This window comes from Agelaius phoeniceus, chromosome 8, assembly GCF_051311805.1.
Source record: "Agelaius phoeniceus isolate bAgePho1 chromosome 8, bAgePho1.hap1, whole genome shotgun sequence".
Lineage (NCBI taxonomy): Eukaryota > Metazoa > Chordata > Aves > Passeriformes > Icteridae > Agelaius > Agelaius phoeniceus.
The window spans coordinates 23,688,296-23,704,181 of NC_135272.1; the positions used below are offsets into that span (position 1 = coordinate 23,688,296).

Here is a 15,886-nt window from a genome sequence, read left to right on the forward strand (position 1 = left end):
ATGCAAACCATGAAAAGCAAAAGACGCTACAGCCAAATGTCACTGCCTCTTCCTGCTGAGCTTGCGAGGGCTTTTCAGGCAACGCGAGGGAAGGACAGCCTGCCCCACCTGCAGGGTGCTGCCAGCTGGTCAACTGGCTCTACAACAGGCAAGTGGAGTCTTAGGATAAACATTAAAGGGTAACTCAAGTTACATTGCCAAGGGCTTGGATCCTTTCAAAATTATTAACTTGCATCCATCAGCATTTTTAAGCATTTGCTTTTTTAGGCGATGGAGACATAGTTTTGGTGGTTGATATGAAGGGAAGACAAGAACACAGCATATGCATTTTTCCTCTTGTATCAGTGCAGCCCAGTTTAGCAGCAGTGATTTAGCAACATGCAAATGGCATCATTAGGCACCAACATTTTCATACAGCTACTCAATATCCCACCCTTCCCTCAGGAAGCCCCACAGTGGGCACCTACAGCACTTCACAGCAGCTGGCTTTGGATTCATGAGACCCACTGAACAGTAGCTGCATAAGTATGAGTGGCATGAACCATTTCTCCTTCTGCTAGAGCCGATGCTTTCTTGCCAAGCTTATAGAATAGCATACTTTATTAAAAATGCTGTTGATAGCAGAAATATTGTTATGTTGCAGTCATAACAAGAACCATTTGCAAGGCACTTGTCCTAGCTCTGTCTCCTCCTTCTCTTAGCTGAAGTAGCATTTCTGGCATATTTCTGGGAAGTCTGTCCATCAGGGACACAAATGGTGCATTTCTATCATTTTCTGTAAGAGATATGTTAACTTATGTAATTCAGTATAAATTTCCACAGACTACTTTTCTAATTTTTTCATCTCATACTTGTGATACCCTAACCTCTCCTTTTTTTTTTTTTAATTCAAAGAGTGACTTTTCTCCTGCATAGAAAGAAAGGTAAAAGTGGTCATAAGGCATGGTGAAGGTGAGGAGATAGGAGCACAGAAGGTAAACAGTCAGAATCCTGCAGTTCTTGCCTCAGTGATCTGTTTGCTCAGCCAAGAAAATCCAGAAGTTGATTCTGGTTGTACACAATAACTGCAATCTATTGTAACACAACACGTGGGAAGACTACAAATGTGAGGAATGCCCTGTGCCTCTGCATGCTGTCCAGGCTGCTTGGTGCCCTGTCACAGCAACAATGCTGCCAAAGCTGACTTGCAAAGAATCGCCCTCTGACTGCTTTGTCTCCCAACAACTGCGTAGCTGTCAGTTCATGGGAATTCCTCCTTCTCTGCAGGATGCAAAATGCCAGCTGAGGAAACACCCAGATCATTATCCCACAGCAGACAAAATAAATATTGTGTTTCCCCTGAACCAGCTATATATAGAATTTTTCTGACCCTAGTAATACACTGAGATTGCACGGGTTCAACTCAGGCAAGGGAAAATGCTGCTCCCCAACAGGTTTTCTCTACAGGCTGGCAGATGCACTCTTGATTGATGCCATCCAGAAGAAGTTCTGGATAGCATAAATGGTCTCTTCTTCCAGAAGTATCTGTTCTGTAAAGAAGAGATGGCAAACAAATCTGTTCAGCATTTGGAAAATGTAAAAGCACTTGGGAGCTTGTCCGTGCAGTGGGGTGAAGTGCCTTGTTCAGCTTCTCTAAATGATTATTATCTCTTAATGATTATACTTAATTATTTAGTAGAAGTACTGAATCACTGAGTCACTGTGGGTTTTTACAGTAGAAGAGCAGAAAGAGAAAACTTCTGACAACTATCTGGGTGAAAACCCCTCTGAGTTGCTGCTAGTGTATCTAAGGCATGATTAAAGTAACATTTTTCTCTTCTATGGCTGTGAGTGAGACCTGGTCATGTACCTCTTCTAAGAGCATGATTCATTGATCATAATGGGAGCTTTTCCAGCAGATCAGTGTTAATAATGATGTTTGGCTTTGCAGTGGTTGCACAGTTTTCTATTGAGCTGAAGAAATCACTGCAACTTGTCTTCCTTTTCAAAGTGAAATTCAGTGTCTCTCCATCTTTTCCAACTTTGCAGCTGCCTATCATGCCAGAGCAATTGCCTGTGTGGTATGCATTTGTATTCAGCAGTGATCCAAATTCTCCTTTGTCATGGTCACACAAACTGTTCAACAGCAGTGGCCATCTCTGACCTTCAGTGACCCAGGTAAAGGTTTGTTCTTTTGTACTAGTCTCTCCAGCAGGACATAGTTGCAGGAAAATACTGGATATTCAACAAGGTAGAGAATATTTAAATATATGTTGGTGCCTGTAGCTGATCTATTTTGCATTACTGCATATGATGAATTTTAACAGCACTCTCATAAGACTATGTGAACACATTCTATTTTGTAACATTAATTTGTGAGTAAACTGATATTTGGATAATCTTATTATAAATATGCACCATATTGCTCTGGGTGCATCTGTTCCTAGATTGTTAATGATGCCTTTCTATTCACCATAAATAATAGAACAATAATCACAGTCAGAAAACAGATCTTAATTTGTATTTAAACTGCACAGTTTTATACATTTATGGGAATACAGATGACTTTTTTACTGTAGTCATTAGTTCTGAAACCTTGTTTAAACAGCTATGGTACATATTTCCAACACACAACTGTGTGCCTAGCATACTCTGTCTCATAGCACTGTGTCTCACAGAGAGATTCTCCAGCCTTGCTGCCCATAAAGGTATTGAGGAGCTGTCAGAAGTGATACCTGACCAGTTCCCACACAGCAGCTGGGGCCAACTTGAGCTGGACTGGGGACTGTGCCTCTGGGGCAAGCCTCACTGTCCCAGGGAGCATGTCACATGTATGAGATCACAGTGTAGCATCACCTCATAGCCTGTAATTTCAGTGAGATCTAAAAATTGTCACCACTTACAAATACATAAAGTGATTGTGGATGTCAAAAACATCTGTATTGACTATAACTTTCCAATCCATTGGCTGCAGGAAACCCTGGCAAGTTTTAAAATTACAGGATAGTAGCACTTTTTCTTCTGGCTAAAAGTGATGCTAACTAAAAGAAAACCAAACTGTGCCAATGGCTATATCCCAAATACGTAACAAGTCCAAATAGGCTTTAACAATGGTGGAAGGATTACATGTTATACCAGATACACTATGATACTACTTGTAGAGGTTTTTCAAGAATTTGAAATGTTCTACATGATAGCAACTCAATTATCTGTCCATTTCTTTAAGCAAAGTAATATTTGCACATTATTCAGTGAATGACACTTATTCAAATAACTGCACCTATGTGCATTAAGTAAAAGCAGCCTTTACAGAATATTTGGAAAATATTTCTGTGGAAAATGCAGATGAAAATCTAGTGAGCTGCCATTTTAGAAACGCACTTTGGTATTTCCTTCGTGCTGTTCATTACCCATAGTCCCAAATGCTGAACATCTGCAGATATCTGTGACAGCGTGACCAAGGCAGCTGCCTGGGTTTTGTCTGAGCTCTGAAGCAGGAACACAGAGCTGTGTGCTAGCGGGCTCCCCTCCATGACCAGAGGGACACTTGCAAAAGTCTTGCCAGCAAAAGCAGAGCTGGAAGGAAAATTCATCTTCCTTCTTTTTTTCTTGTCTGCTCTAGTGAGGACAAACCTTGGAGGTACCTGGGTGGCTCGGGAGCAGGAGCAGTGCGGCTGAGGACTGGTGCTGTGGATGCTGCCTATGGCGCGAGGTGTGGCACAAAGACTCATTTCCTGCCTGGGAGACAGAGATGTGCTCTGGCAAGGGTTGGCCATCCTCCGGGATAACCTCCAGTCAGGGTAAAACTGGAGAAAACGAAACCGAGGGAAGCACTTGTTGAGGGAAAAGTGTGCGAAATCCTGATTGTTTCAGTCCCTGAGGCAGAGGTGGAGCACAGCAGCGGTGGAAAGCACACAGAGGTGGAAACCTTAACAGTATGAAGGAGTGGGAGCAGGTGGACACGCTCTGCCGGTGAGTGCCCTGTAGAGAGCCGCCTGGGCTTATTTCCTGAGGATTTGTATTTGGAACTGCCCTTGTCATGGGATATTCTTCCTTTGGTCACCCACATGAACCCCCTGGTCTTCAGCTGTGCCACCAGGGACGGAGAAGGCAGCGGTAAGGGCTCGCAGGTGGCCAAGCCAAGGCACTCTCGAGCCCGAGGGTCATCAACCTTCCCCTTGCCCACCCCAGCTGGAACGAATGTAAGAATGCGCCTGGACGCGGGGATAGAGCGCTGTCAGCACAGCCGTGCCCCTGCCCAGATCTAGCGGAACGCGGCCGCCCCGCCCCGCCGCCCTCAGGCCACACGCGCGGCCGGCCGGGCCCGCCCGTACAGGTAAGCGGCGCCGCGCGGGGGGCGGCCAATGGCGCGGCCCGGCCGCCGCCGCCAGCCAATGGGGGCGCGGCGGCGGCGGCCCCGTGGAAATGTGCCTGGTGGGGAGCCAATGGGGCGCGGCCGGGCCGCGGGCGGCGCTTTATGCGCTGCCAGCGCCGGCGGCGGCCGCGCGTCTCTCGTTCCTCTCCGCCGTTCCCTCGTCCCCCTCCGCCGTCCCCGCCGCGCGTCCCCCGCGTCCCTCTCCGCCGTCCCCGCCGCGCAGCATGGCCGGGCTGGGCGGCGGCCTCGCCGCCTTCGGGCGCTGCACGCACGCCGTGGTGCGGGCGCTGCCCGAGTCGCTGTGCCGGCAGGCGCTGCGCAGCGTGGCGGGCCCCGAGGTAGACTTCGCCCGCGCGGAGAGGGAGTATCAGCTGTACGTGGGTGTGCTGCGGGGCAAGCTGGGGCTGCAGGTGCTGGAGCTGCCGGCCGACGAGAGCCTCCCCGACTGCGTCTTCGTGGAGGATGTGGCCGTGGTCTGCGAGGAGACGGCGCTGCTCACCCGCCCGGGCGCGCCCAGCCGCCGGAAGGAGGTGAGGTGAGGGGAGGTGAGGGTGAGCTGCGGTGCGGTGCGGGGTGCGATGCCTGCGCAGGTGAGCTCGGGGCGGCCGCGCTGTCGGGCGTGTCCCCGGGCCCGCCCCAGCCCCTGGCGGGAGCGGCGGAGCGGGGACCGCGCTCGGAGCCGCAGCCCTGCCCGGCGGGAGCGGCCCCGCGCCGCGGCTCAGCCCGGTACCCGCGGCCGGCAGCCGAGCTCGCTGTGCGGCGGAGCCCCGCTGTGCTGGGCTCACTGTGGAGCGATGCTCTGCTCCTGGAGACAAGTGGATGGACAGTGTAAACTATGACTCATCCATTCTGGGGCGTGCGGGCTTTCGCTCCGTGTCAGCGTGCCCAGTCCGTCCGGCGGGAAGGGTCGCTGGCGGCTTGTGCGGGTTTGTGACCACGGTGCAGCCTTGCTCAGTCCACAAACCCCATATTCGGTACACGTTGAACCCGAGCTAAGCCCCAGGCAGTGCATCACTGATACCTGTGGTAATTGTATGTACTGGCCTGTGCACAAGAGCTGGTGTGTGTTTTGCTGTACTTGGTGTCAGCCTAATGCCCTTGAACCTGATGTCGCCTTCCTTGTGCAACCATTGCAGGCTCCCTGCATGTATGGGGGACACAGGCCATTGGAGAGACGTGTGGTGGATGCACACCCACAGGAGCCTTACTTTAGGTCTTCTTAGTACTTTCTAAATGTCTTCAGCCCATTCATAAATTAGTTTCATCAGGCAGTGCATGCATTGAAGTGCCACCCAGTTATCTTCTCAATGAGCAGTGACGGTCTGCCTTCCTGTAAGCATCTTTTAATGTAACCCTTCTCGTGTCTCTTTCAGTTCCCATCATTGGTACCATAGTGCATTGTGAGATCCACAGGCCTGTGCTGTTCTGCCTGTGGGACAGGCCACTAGCTCTAGTACAGCAATAGCTCCTCTTCCTTTTGGGGTATTTTACATAGTCCCTTTCTTGTATCACTTACAAAGTTTTCTTAAATTCTCCCCAGCAGTGTAGTATCTGACATACTGTGTACAACTTGTACACGTGCACTTCTTGTGCATAACCATGTGTATTTACTCTTTGTAACACCCTGAATGCTCTTTAAGGTGACAGCACCAGAGTAAAGTGTTTACTACATGCTACTCTCAGAAGCAGCTGTTTCTTAGCCAGAGTCCAAGCGAGTTTTCACTGGTCCTTCCCATGACACACTGATGTGTAGCTCTGTGAGTCCTGCTGCCATCTGTACCATTTCCCCTTCAGGAGGAGGGATTTACTTCTGTCCATGAGTGACTTGTCCAGGCAGAGTCACAAACAAGAGAGAGACAGAGCTTTCAGGCAAAATTTGAATATTATTAGTGTTCTTGAATGATGGAGCAATCACTTCCCCTGAGTTTTCTATGAAATAAAACAAAAAAAAAAAATGAACAAGTATCCTTTTAAAGTTATGTCAATGGATGACACTGCAGTGTAGTGCTTGTCTGAACATTTAACTCCTATTTACAACAATTCTTCCTCCTGGTAACATCATTACAGCAGTGTCTTGTGGAAGGGGGGAGAAGGGGCTCATTTGTGCAGGATGCTACCTGCCTGTTCCTGATCTCTGTCCTCTCCAAGGCATCCTCCCCTTCCCAAGTGGTTACTGTCAGTTTTGTTTATCTGGAGTGTCTGTGTTGAGTAGTTGGTGACCAGGATGTCATATGAAAACAGTGAAATGGCAAAGGCTCTAGAAAGCAGGAATGCACACATGCCTACCCAGAGCTCTGTGTGCTGTGGCAGTGTGTGCCTTGGACATCTTTGCAAATATCTATCGTAATGTCACTTTCATAGAGCCCCCAGAAAGAGCTGCATGTTGTAGCTGCATGAGATGCTGTTTCCTAGTGTATCCAAAGCTTCTCTGCTCTTACTGCCTCCAACTTTGGTTCTGGAGGTATCAACCACAGGTGCTCAGGAAGTCCAGGCACTGAGATATGTGGGCACCCTGTGCTGAGGGAGCCCAGCAGCTGCTCCTGACCCTCCTGCTGATCCCAGTGAGTGTCTGTTAGCAGCCTCCCAAGATAGTTTTCTGCGGTTTATGTTCAGTCTCTGAATTCCCCATTGAGATAGTTACTGGAGTCTGGTGGCAAGTGATGTTGCTGCAGGGTCTGTCCTACCATCTGTCCTGTCAAATCTGCCTTTATCAGTGACCCAGAGGAGACTGAGGCATCTTTATTGAGCTGTGAGTGGCCCCAAACTGAGGCAAGGTGAGAAGTGATACCATTGAGGTCTAGGCTATGCAGAGGGTCCTTACCAGGCTGAAGAAAGGGGCTGACCCATGGAGACCTCATGGTTGAACAGGACAGGTGCCAAGTGCTGCCCCAGGAAAGGAAGGATCCTACATCTGTTGGCTGTTATGAAAGTGAACCAGGGCTGTTGCAGTGCACTGTCACTTGCACTGGGTGACAGGGAAGGAGGGTGTATGCAAGCTGCGTAAGCACTGGTTTCTCAAACTGCAATCTCTTATTCTTTTTATGTAACATAAGTGCAAACCCATGAATATTTTAGCAGTACAGTTGGTGTATGCTTGGCTTAACCCAGTAAAGCCCAACTCCTGATCATGCACTCCTGAGCTGGGCCTCTCTATAAAGCAGGACTCAGCTGGACTTGCCTTACTGGTCTCTTAACTGTTGGATGTATTTTTGTCCAGGGCAGGCAGGGGCGGAGGAGGAAGGAAAGGATGAGGGTCGTAGAGCACCATTTCTGCAAGTAATTAGTAGAGGGAGGGTTTGTGTCCAGGAAGCCTGCCAAAGAGGCATGTGGAAGGTTGAGCTCTGAAGCCTGGTCAGACCAGTGAAAATTGATGAGCACAGGGGATTGCTGAGGTGCATCCCAAACACAGCAGCCTGGTTGCATACACAGCTGGAGCAGTGCTGTTTCAGGTGTGTTGTGCCTTCTGATAAACTGTCTGCCAGATGCATGTACTGAGCAGCACTGTCTTAATCTCCTCTGTTTCATGCTACTGAAAACCTAAAATTCAGTATTCAGGAAGGATCCAGCTTTTTCTTTCACTGACTAGACTCCTTATTCAGAAGGCTTGTCACCAATTACGGTAACACTATGCAGTAGACAAATTTCTGCAGTAGTTTGTAATAGCATTGATTGAGCTTTCAGGCTTTATAGATATTATTGCTTATCCCCCCAGCAACACTGGATTCTTTACTGATTGTCTGTCTGGAACAAAACAAAATAAAATCTAGGGTTATGTCTGTTCTTGCTCCAAGTTATTGTAAGGAGAAAAAAAAGAATTGAATTAAATTTGGTCATGTTCAGGCAGTGCTGGGAAAGAGCCCAGTATTTTTTTAGTAAAGTAGAAAAATTAGTCATGCGTTTAATGATTTGTTTGCAAATCGGACTTATTTCAAGGCATTATGTTTCTGTGTTATAAGCTTCTGAAGTTACTTTAAAATTCATAGTTTCTGTGGAGTTTTGATTTGGCAGAAAGGTAAAGGCTTTTGAAGTAAGCCAAAGGTAGATTGCTCATATGTCTAAACTGGTGTTTTGCTTAGCTCTGTGCAGTCACCAGTGCACTTGATGCTTAAGTTGAGTAAGTCCAGTGGAAATGTTGTGATCATTGATCAGATTGCCAGTTCCAGCACCTTTTGTTCCAGCAGTATGTTCTCAATTGTTTATTCCTCCTGTATAAACTCTCAACGTCACCTTCTGCATACAGCAGGGTTAGTTGCTGTGAAGGGCCCTCATCAGCACATTGCTCTTGCTGCCTAAGTTGTCTTAATGTGCTTGGGATAGCACAAAACAGCATTTCTACCATTTCTGTGCTTATGCAGACAGATGGAAACCCAAAAGCACAGCAAAATGAACCCACACTGACCTGGCCTCTTCTCAGCTGCCAAATAGAGAATGGAGAATTAGTTGGTGCTGGGAGACTACAGGAGCTGCTGCAGAAGAGCTCAGTGTATTTCCTTCCTTGGTTAAGAGGAAACTTCTACCCAAGACTTTTGTTATTCCCTACACCCCCAAGACACACTGGGAACACTTGTGACTGCATTCATGTGGTGTAGGAAAGCTGGTCCTTCAGCAGTGGGGGACAGAATAAGCAGTGAAGGACTGTGTTTGTCAAACCCATCCTCTCAACAAGAATGGGAGAAACCACCTAATTGCCTTTTCAACATCTCTTGGTATCTCTTCCCAAATCTACTTGCTGTGTGGCAGGATTTTGTCGACAGCCCATCCTGTGCTGGGCCAGGTAACCTGCTCCTCAGTTCTGAGCACCCTCAGGTGCCACCCCCTCACACCCTGAAGAGGCTCTGCATGGCTGTGTAGCTGTGTATGAGCCATAGCTTGCAGCCTGCACTGGCCCCTTGTCCCAGCTGCAGCTTACTGCTTGCAGGGATAGTTCTCACATCAGGAGGTAGAGGTTTCTAAAAAAAACGGAGGGCAAAAAGAGTTTAGTAAGTTTTTTATGTATTGTATACACTGAGGTAATACAGCATAGCTGCTGCTAAATGCAAGACACTTTTTCCACTTTCTCTGTAGGTATAGATGGTCCTGCAGGTTAATGATGTCTGTTTCAAAGTATAATAGAAAAGCTAGGCTCAGGAGAGAGATTTAAGGCTCTGCTGGGCTCCTGAACTTAATTAAGTTATGGGGGTTTTGTTTTACAGCATACATAAGCCTTTAGAATCCTTTAGGTTTGAGAAGACCTTTAAGATTGTAGAGTCCAACTGTTAAGCCAGCACTGCTGAGTCCACCACTAACCCATGTCCCTGAGTGTCCCATCTATGCATCCTTCAAATACCTCCTGGGATGGTTATTCCACTACTTCCTTGAGCAGCCCAAAGCTTTACAACCTTTTCAGTGAAGAAATTTTCCCTAACATCCAATCTAAACCTCCCCTGGTGCAAGCTGAGGGCCTTCCCCTGTTGCTTCTGATCAGGGAGGTGAGACTAATTCCCACCTCACTACAACCCCTTTCAGGTATTTGTAAAGTGATCAGGTCCCCTCTGAGCCTCCTTTCCTTCAGACAGAGCCCCCCCAGCTCCCTCAGCTGCTCCTCACAGAACCTGTGCTCCAGACCCTTCCCCAGCTCCACGGCCCTCCTCTGGGCTCACTCCAGCCCCTCAATGTCTTCCCTGAACTGAGGGCCCCAGAACTGGACACAGCCCTCGGGGTGTGGCCCCACCATTGCTGAGCACAGGGGACAATCCCTGCCCTGCTCCTGCTGGCCCCACCATTGCTGGCACAGGCCAGGTGGCATTGGCCTCTTGGCCACCTGGGCACAGCTGGCTCATGCTCATGTTCAGCTGCTGCCAACCAGGGTCCCCAGGTCCTTCTCCACAGGCAGCTTTCAGACACTCTGTCCCAAGGCTGTTGTGCTGCATGGGCTTGTTGTGACCCAAATGGAGGATCCAGCACTTGGTATTGGTGAACTCATAGAAGTGGCCTTGGCTCATTGATCCAGCCTGTCCAGACCCCTCTGGAGAGCCTGCCTAGCCACAGGCAGTTCAGTAATGCCTCTCAAGGATTTTATCAACCAGTCCCTTAAACAGGCCAATTTCTCCAATAATCAAAAATTATTTCATTATTTCTGTTCCCAGGGTGGCCTTCAGTCACCAGATCACTCACCAGTCCTTCTCTGTTAGCAATCACCATATCCAGAGGGACCTAACACATCAGTAACCCTTTGCTGCCACATTGATCTGCATCCCCTGCTTCCACTGAGACAGCAAATGGCTGTCTCAGCAGCCTCACTAAACACAGCATCCCTCAAACATTGGTGTGCTGCCCCCAGGCTTATCTCCAGTTAGCCTGGTTTTTATCTCTTTTTCTTTTCAAATCTAGTTTAAAACTCTAGTTAAAACTCTAGGGCTCAATGAACCCTGCTAACTCCTTTGCAAGGAGAGAGACAAGTCTCCAGCAGGCCTGCTGTTGTGTAAACCTACCCATTATCAGAACCCAAAATTCTGCTGGTGCCACCAGGCTCAGAGCCAGGCATTGATCTGCTGGCTCTCTCATTTCTGCACTCATCACTCCCTGCAGTTACAAAGCTGAAGGGGAATACTGCTTGTGCTCCTGATCCCTTAATGAGTTGTCCCAAGGCTCTGAGGTCGCCCTGAGACTTCATTGCTGCACACCTGAAAAATCAGTATCAGGGGATATCAGTAAAGGGAGGAAGCTTTCTCTTCCATCTTTAACCAGGCCCCAGGGGGGCAGCAGGCTTCCCTGACAAGAGGGTCTGGTCTGCATGAGGTGCCTTCTGTTCCCTTCAGAAGAGAGTCTCCTCTCTCATATCAGTAGCCTCTTTTTTCCCTTTCTGGTGGCAGTTTTGATGCTGACTAAAGCTCAGAGACACCTCCAAACTGGATGAACCAAGCAGAGGAGCTCCTGTACTGGGCACCCCTCCCACAGGGATGCTCAGTGCTGCTGGCCAGCCCTGGGGGAAGAGCAGGGCACTCCTGCAGCCCAGCTCAGGGTGACAATGTGCTCCCACTGAGCTCTGGCTGGGCAGCTCTGTCAGTTATGTGGGTGCAGAGCTTAGTGAGGCTGTGGCTTTCTGCTCCCTGGTTGAGCTGGCACTGTCAGGAATCTGTCTCCTTTCCATGGAGGATTAGCACTGGCTGGTCACTAGAGAAGCAAGAGATTAAATGTTTTATTACCATTTTAAATAATTCATGGTTCTTTAAATTGTGGCAGTCCTTTGTTTTCACTAACCCTTTTGCACATCCTTATTGTGCTTTACCCTTGATGACCCAGACCACCTTGGTGTTCCACCTCAAAAACTTGTGGTAGAAAGCACAGAGGTTACCACAGTGTAATTGCTTAGTACTTAAAACAGCAGGTTTGTAAACTTGGGCAAACACTTTACATGAAGGCTGACAAAAATTGGAGATGTCACTAGGTACCTTTCCACCTTCTTATTAGATTGGAGTTTTTAATACCTTTCCTTTTCTATACTGAGCCATATATACATATGCCTGTAGCCTATCTTTTTCATCATGTTCTCTGTCTAACCTTACAATTAGAGTGAAAGCATGCAAGATACTGTCAGCATTTTTTCTGTCATTCTGAAAGCAAGTTAAGTAGTACCAGCCAGACTTTGGATAAGGTGCATACCTGAGTTTTAATGTGGGATTTGGTTGTTCTTTGGACCTATAATTGGCAAACCCAAATGTAATGATCTTCTACAAACTTAGTGTCACTTGGAGACTTTCTCCAGAATGGTGTGTGATGCCCATCATGGGTTACAGAAGGCAGTGAAGTAACTGATACCAGAATCTGCTTCAGTGTTTTATCGTATCAATAAGTTAATTTTCAATGTATTCTGTATTAGTATATAAATTAAATGAAAAGCATGCAGTAGAGGAGAAAAGTTTCTTAAACAGTACTGAGAAGTTTAAAAAAACCCCATTCATTTAGGCAACATCAGGTAGACCTTTATCAGGAGCCAGTGTAATTATCAGTATACATAAGAATGGGTGTTTTAGCCTCCTAAAGCAGACTATTTAAAAAATCATCTGCTTCACAGTTTAAGTGATGCCTTGTGGTTTGGGCATGTGGTTCTTTGGTCTTAAAGATCATTGCTGATGTAGCTCTGACCCTGCGTTAATAAGGCTAACACTTTGGGTGAACTGGCTATGCCAAGAACTGAATTTTTTCATTTTCAATTTTCCTTCTGTGATCCCCTATTTAATGAAAATGTTAGGAAGTAGCTTCTAGTCAGATCAATATAAGTGGACTGTATTCATTATAATTGATTTCTATTTATAGAAATGTAAAACAATCTTTAAGAACAGTCCAGGAGCAGCTTGGGTTTCATGCTTTTCTAGTAGAAGCCATATTTAGACCTTGTTATTGAATTGTGATGTCAGGATTCTCAGAAATATCCCAGTTGCTGACCAGAAGATTAAAAAAAGTCAGAACCCAAATTAAGTGCCTGTTTTTTAATCTCTTGTGGACACTTGATTATTATCGTGCAAGCCTGATGTCAGCTTCTGTACTTTGTTAACCACGGTTCCTTTAGCTGTGATAAATAGCCCGTGGTGATCTTATGGTTCAGTGCAAATGCTAAGTGGTTAAAGGTTCCAAAGAACCATAAGCACTTCCACCAAGTAAAAAGATCCTTTGCTGCTGCTCTGACTTATACATATGGCTTGGAGCTACCCTGAACTTTCTACCTGGACTTTCAAATTAAACCGAAATAGTTGATGTTTTGTAGTTTTTTGTTTGTGTATTTTGGTTTGTTTGGGGGTTTTTTTGCTTGTTTTTTGTTTGGGGTTTTTTTTTTTTTGTAACTGCCTTACTTAAAAGCATTGCAAAAACTAGTTTACCACAGCCACTTCTGGAGTTGTGGTTTCAAGATTCAAAGGTGGGTTCATAACATCCCCAGTATAGTCTGCCTGATCAGTTGTGTGCTTAAACTTCTTGTCTCTCATCATCCCTCTTAGTGGGGTGACTGGGGCATGCAATTCTTCAGCAAGACTGGCTGATCTTAGTACGGGTATTTTTCATTAAAATAAATGCATGCAGACTTTCATTTCTACCACTATTACTGGTTATTTTGAAGTGATTCTGGAGCAGGTACTCTGCTGCAGGCTCAGCATGGCTCTGCTGAGGATGCTGTGGGAAGTGACTTTAATAGCAGGTTTTAACTTGCAATGCTCCATTCATGCTGAATATTTAGTGAGCTTATCACCTCAGTCTGGGAAAGCAGTCTCTATGCTTGTGTTTGTCAGTTTTCAGAGTATTTCTTGTCTTTGTCAAAAGTTTCCTAGTAAATAGTGCTGGATCAAAAATGTAGACCTGGTCATTAAATGCTGACCTGAAATGAACATTATATATACAAAACAGTGTTAATTAATCATAAGTTCCACCAGTACACACACACATCTGTGTAGCAGTCATTGTTTATGGCAGGTGTGCCAACCAGAGGTTGTGACTACAGAAAATACTTTCCTACCAAGAAAGACATTACTGTCAGTAATTACTGATCGTTCATCCCTTTGAAAAGTAAACCATTCTGCTTTTTTTTGGTATTTATTATAGAAGCATATCCCTAATCAAGTTTATGGTGTAAGAGAGCTTCACTCTTGGTGTCAGATCTGGTCAGTCATAGTTGTAGGGTGAAGATAAATGATGTACCCAGAGCATCAGGTGACCATATCTTTGATTGCTGCCCCTTTTATAGCAGCATCAGGAGTTTGTCTTCCAGAAAAAAGAGTGAAATGTCTTATGGCTGAGCTGTACCTGAGTCAGGTCTTGCATTCATCCAAGGCCAGTGATCACCTATACCACTCTAATGTGCTGTTTTTCTGTCTCAGAGTAAATATTAAAACCATGCAAGTAGATAAAAATCATCTCATTCACGACTTGCAGAACTCATTTTCATGTCAATCGCAATTCAGCATTTGGCATCATCTTTGAAAAGGGATTGTGATAATTTGTTTCTGGAGGGTTCATTATGCATGTTCACAGCAAAGGATCTGGCTATCCACGCCTGTCTCCGGATGCCAACTGAAGTTCTCTGGCAAGATGAAATCATCTATCTCAGCTCAGTCCCAGCTGGCCACTGAAGCAAACCAAAACAAAACTGCTACATAATTGGACACTGTTGACAGAGTTGTGATTGATTTTGCATTTCTCTTTGCTTTTTCTGAGGCTTTTGATGTGAGAGCTGTCAGGAAGCTGAATCCTGTATCTCAGAAAGGGTGATGCTGCAGGATAAGAATCCTGCTCGTGCAAATGTCTCTGCATTTCAGTGTGGTTGATGTCCTTTGAGCTGCAGGCCAGCAGCCATGGAGATGGTCATCTCCATGCAAACACAGGCTAGAAAGACAAGTGTTTTAGAGATAGAGCTGGTTTTTGACCTGCTCTCCAGAAATAGCAAGCTATGTTTTAAAAAATAATTTAAATGTCAGTGGTAAACTGCAGACCATGCCTCTGTGTAGAAGTAGAGACATTTAGCAGCCCTATAGGAGTTAATTTTGCAAATATTAAAAGCACTTTGAAGCATTTCACCTACTGAAGTACTGAGTGTGTCTGTCATCGCTGTGTTTAAAATAGTAAAAGTGATGAATCTCACATTCTTCTGACATTTTACAGAAGAGAGGTGGCATGGCTATTGCTGGTCACTAGGTATTCACTGAAGTTTAATTCACTTGTTCTTTGAACCTGCTAGAAGACTCTAATGGAAGTACTTGTGCCTGTGCTAGCAAGAGCTGGAGCGAGCTCTTGAGAGGCAAAAATGAACTGATAGAAACAATAGATAGTGATGGAGGATGATGTTAATGGAATGCATGTATTTTCCAGTAGAAAAGTCTCATTGAGGTCTTCTGCAAAGTTTGCCAGGTTTTTTTGCAAGGTGGTTTTGGGTGACTCCTGTAGACAATCCTCCTGTATTCAGAAACTTCAAACTATGGTGTTTCCTTGGAGTAGAGGGTGTTGGACAAGAAGGTGGCACAAGGTTGTCATAACCCTTTTCCACATTCCCTGTGGCTGCAGCAGCTTGAAATGTGTGCAGAGAAATCTGATTTTAGCATAGGTTTCCAAAAGAAATCAGGCAGACACTACTCTGGTGTTGCCCTTACTGATATTTGTCCAATAGTTCTCGATCCCTTTGATCTGAAAGGTAGCCCCACCACCACCAGTGCAAGGAAAAGTCAAGGCAGAAGTCAGTGTAGGAGAGGCTTGCTGTCAAAGAAAGGGGTGGGCAGTGACCTGACTGTCTGTGTGGGGGAGAGCCCTTGTCAGCACTTCATGTATCACACAGGATGCCATGTCTTCACTGATGCTGGCATTCCAACTGGGAAAATCTAATCCATGCAAAATGGAGCTTCTGCATTGCCATACAGAAATCTCTTATTTTTATGACCCTTAAAGCAAATGTTTCTGTTCTGGATTGTGATCTTATTGTCACATAAGATAATGTAAAATTAATAAACCATAATAAACATATAATAATAAATAATAAACCAACATATAATAAACACATAATAAAGCAACCAGCCT

General features: G+C 46.1%; 1 protein-coding gene across 1 annotated transcript in view; it reads left to right on the forward strand.

Annotated features, from left to right (window-relative positions):
* The first annotated feature begins 4,417 nt into the window (after positions 1 to 4,417).
* DDAH1 (dimethylarginine dimethylaminohydrolase 1) overlaps positions 4,418 to 15,886 on the forward strand; it is a 57,437-nt gene continuing 45,968 nt past the window's right edge. The window contains exon 1 of the mRNA XM_054638512.2: positions 4,418 to 4,884. Coding sequence (XP_054494487.1) covers positions 4,579 to 4,884 — 306 coding nt within the window. The 5' untranslated portion in view covers positions 4,418 to 4,578. The remainder of the gene's footprint in view (positions 4,885 to 15,886) is intronic.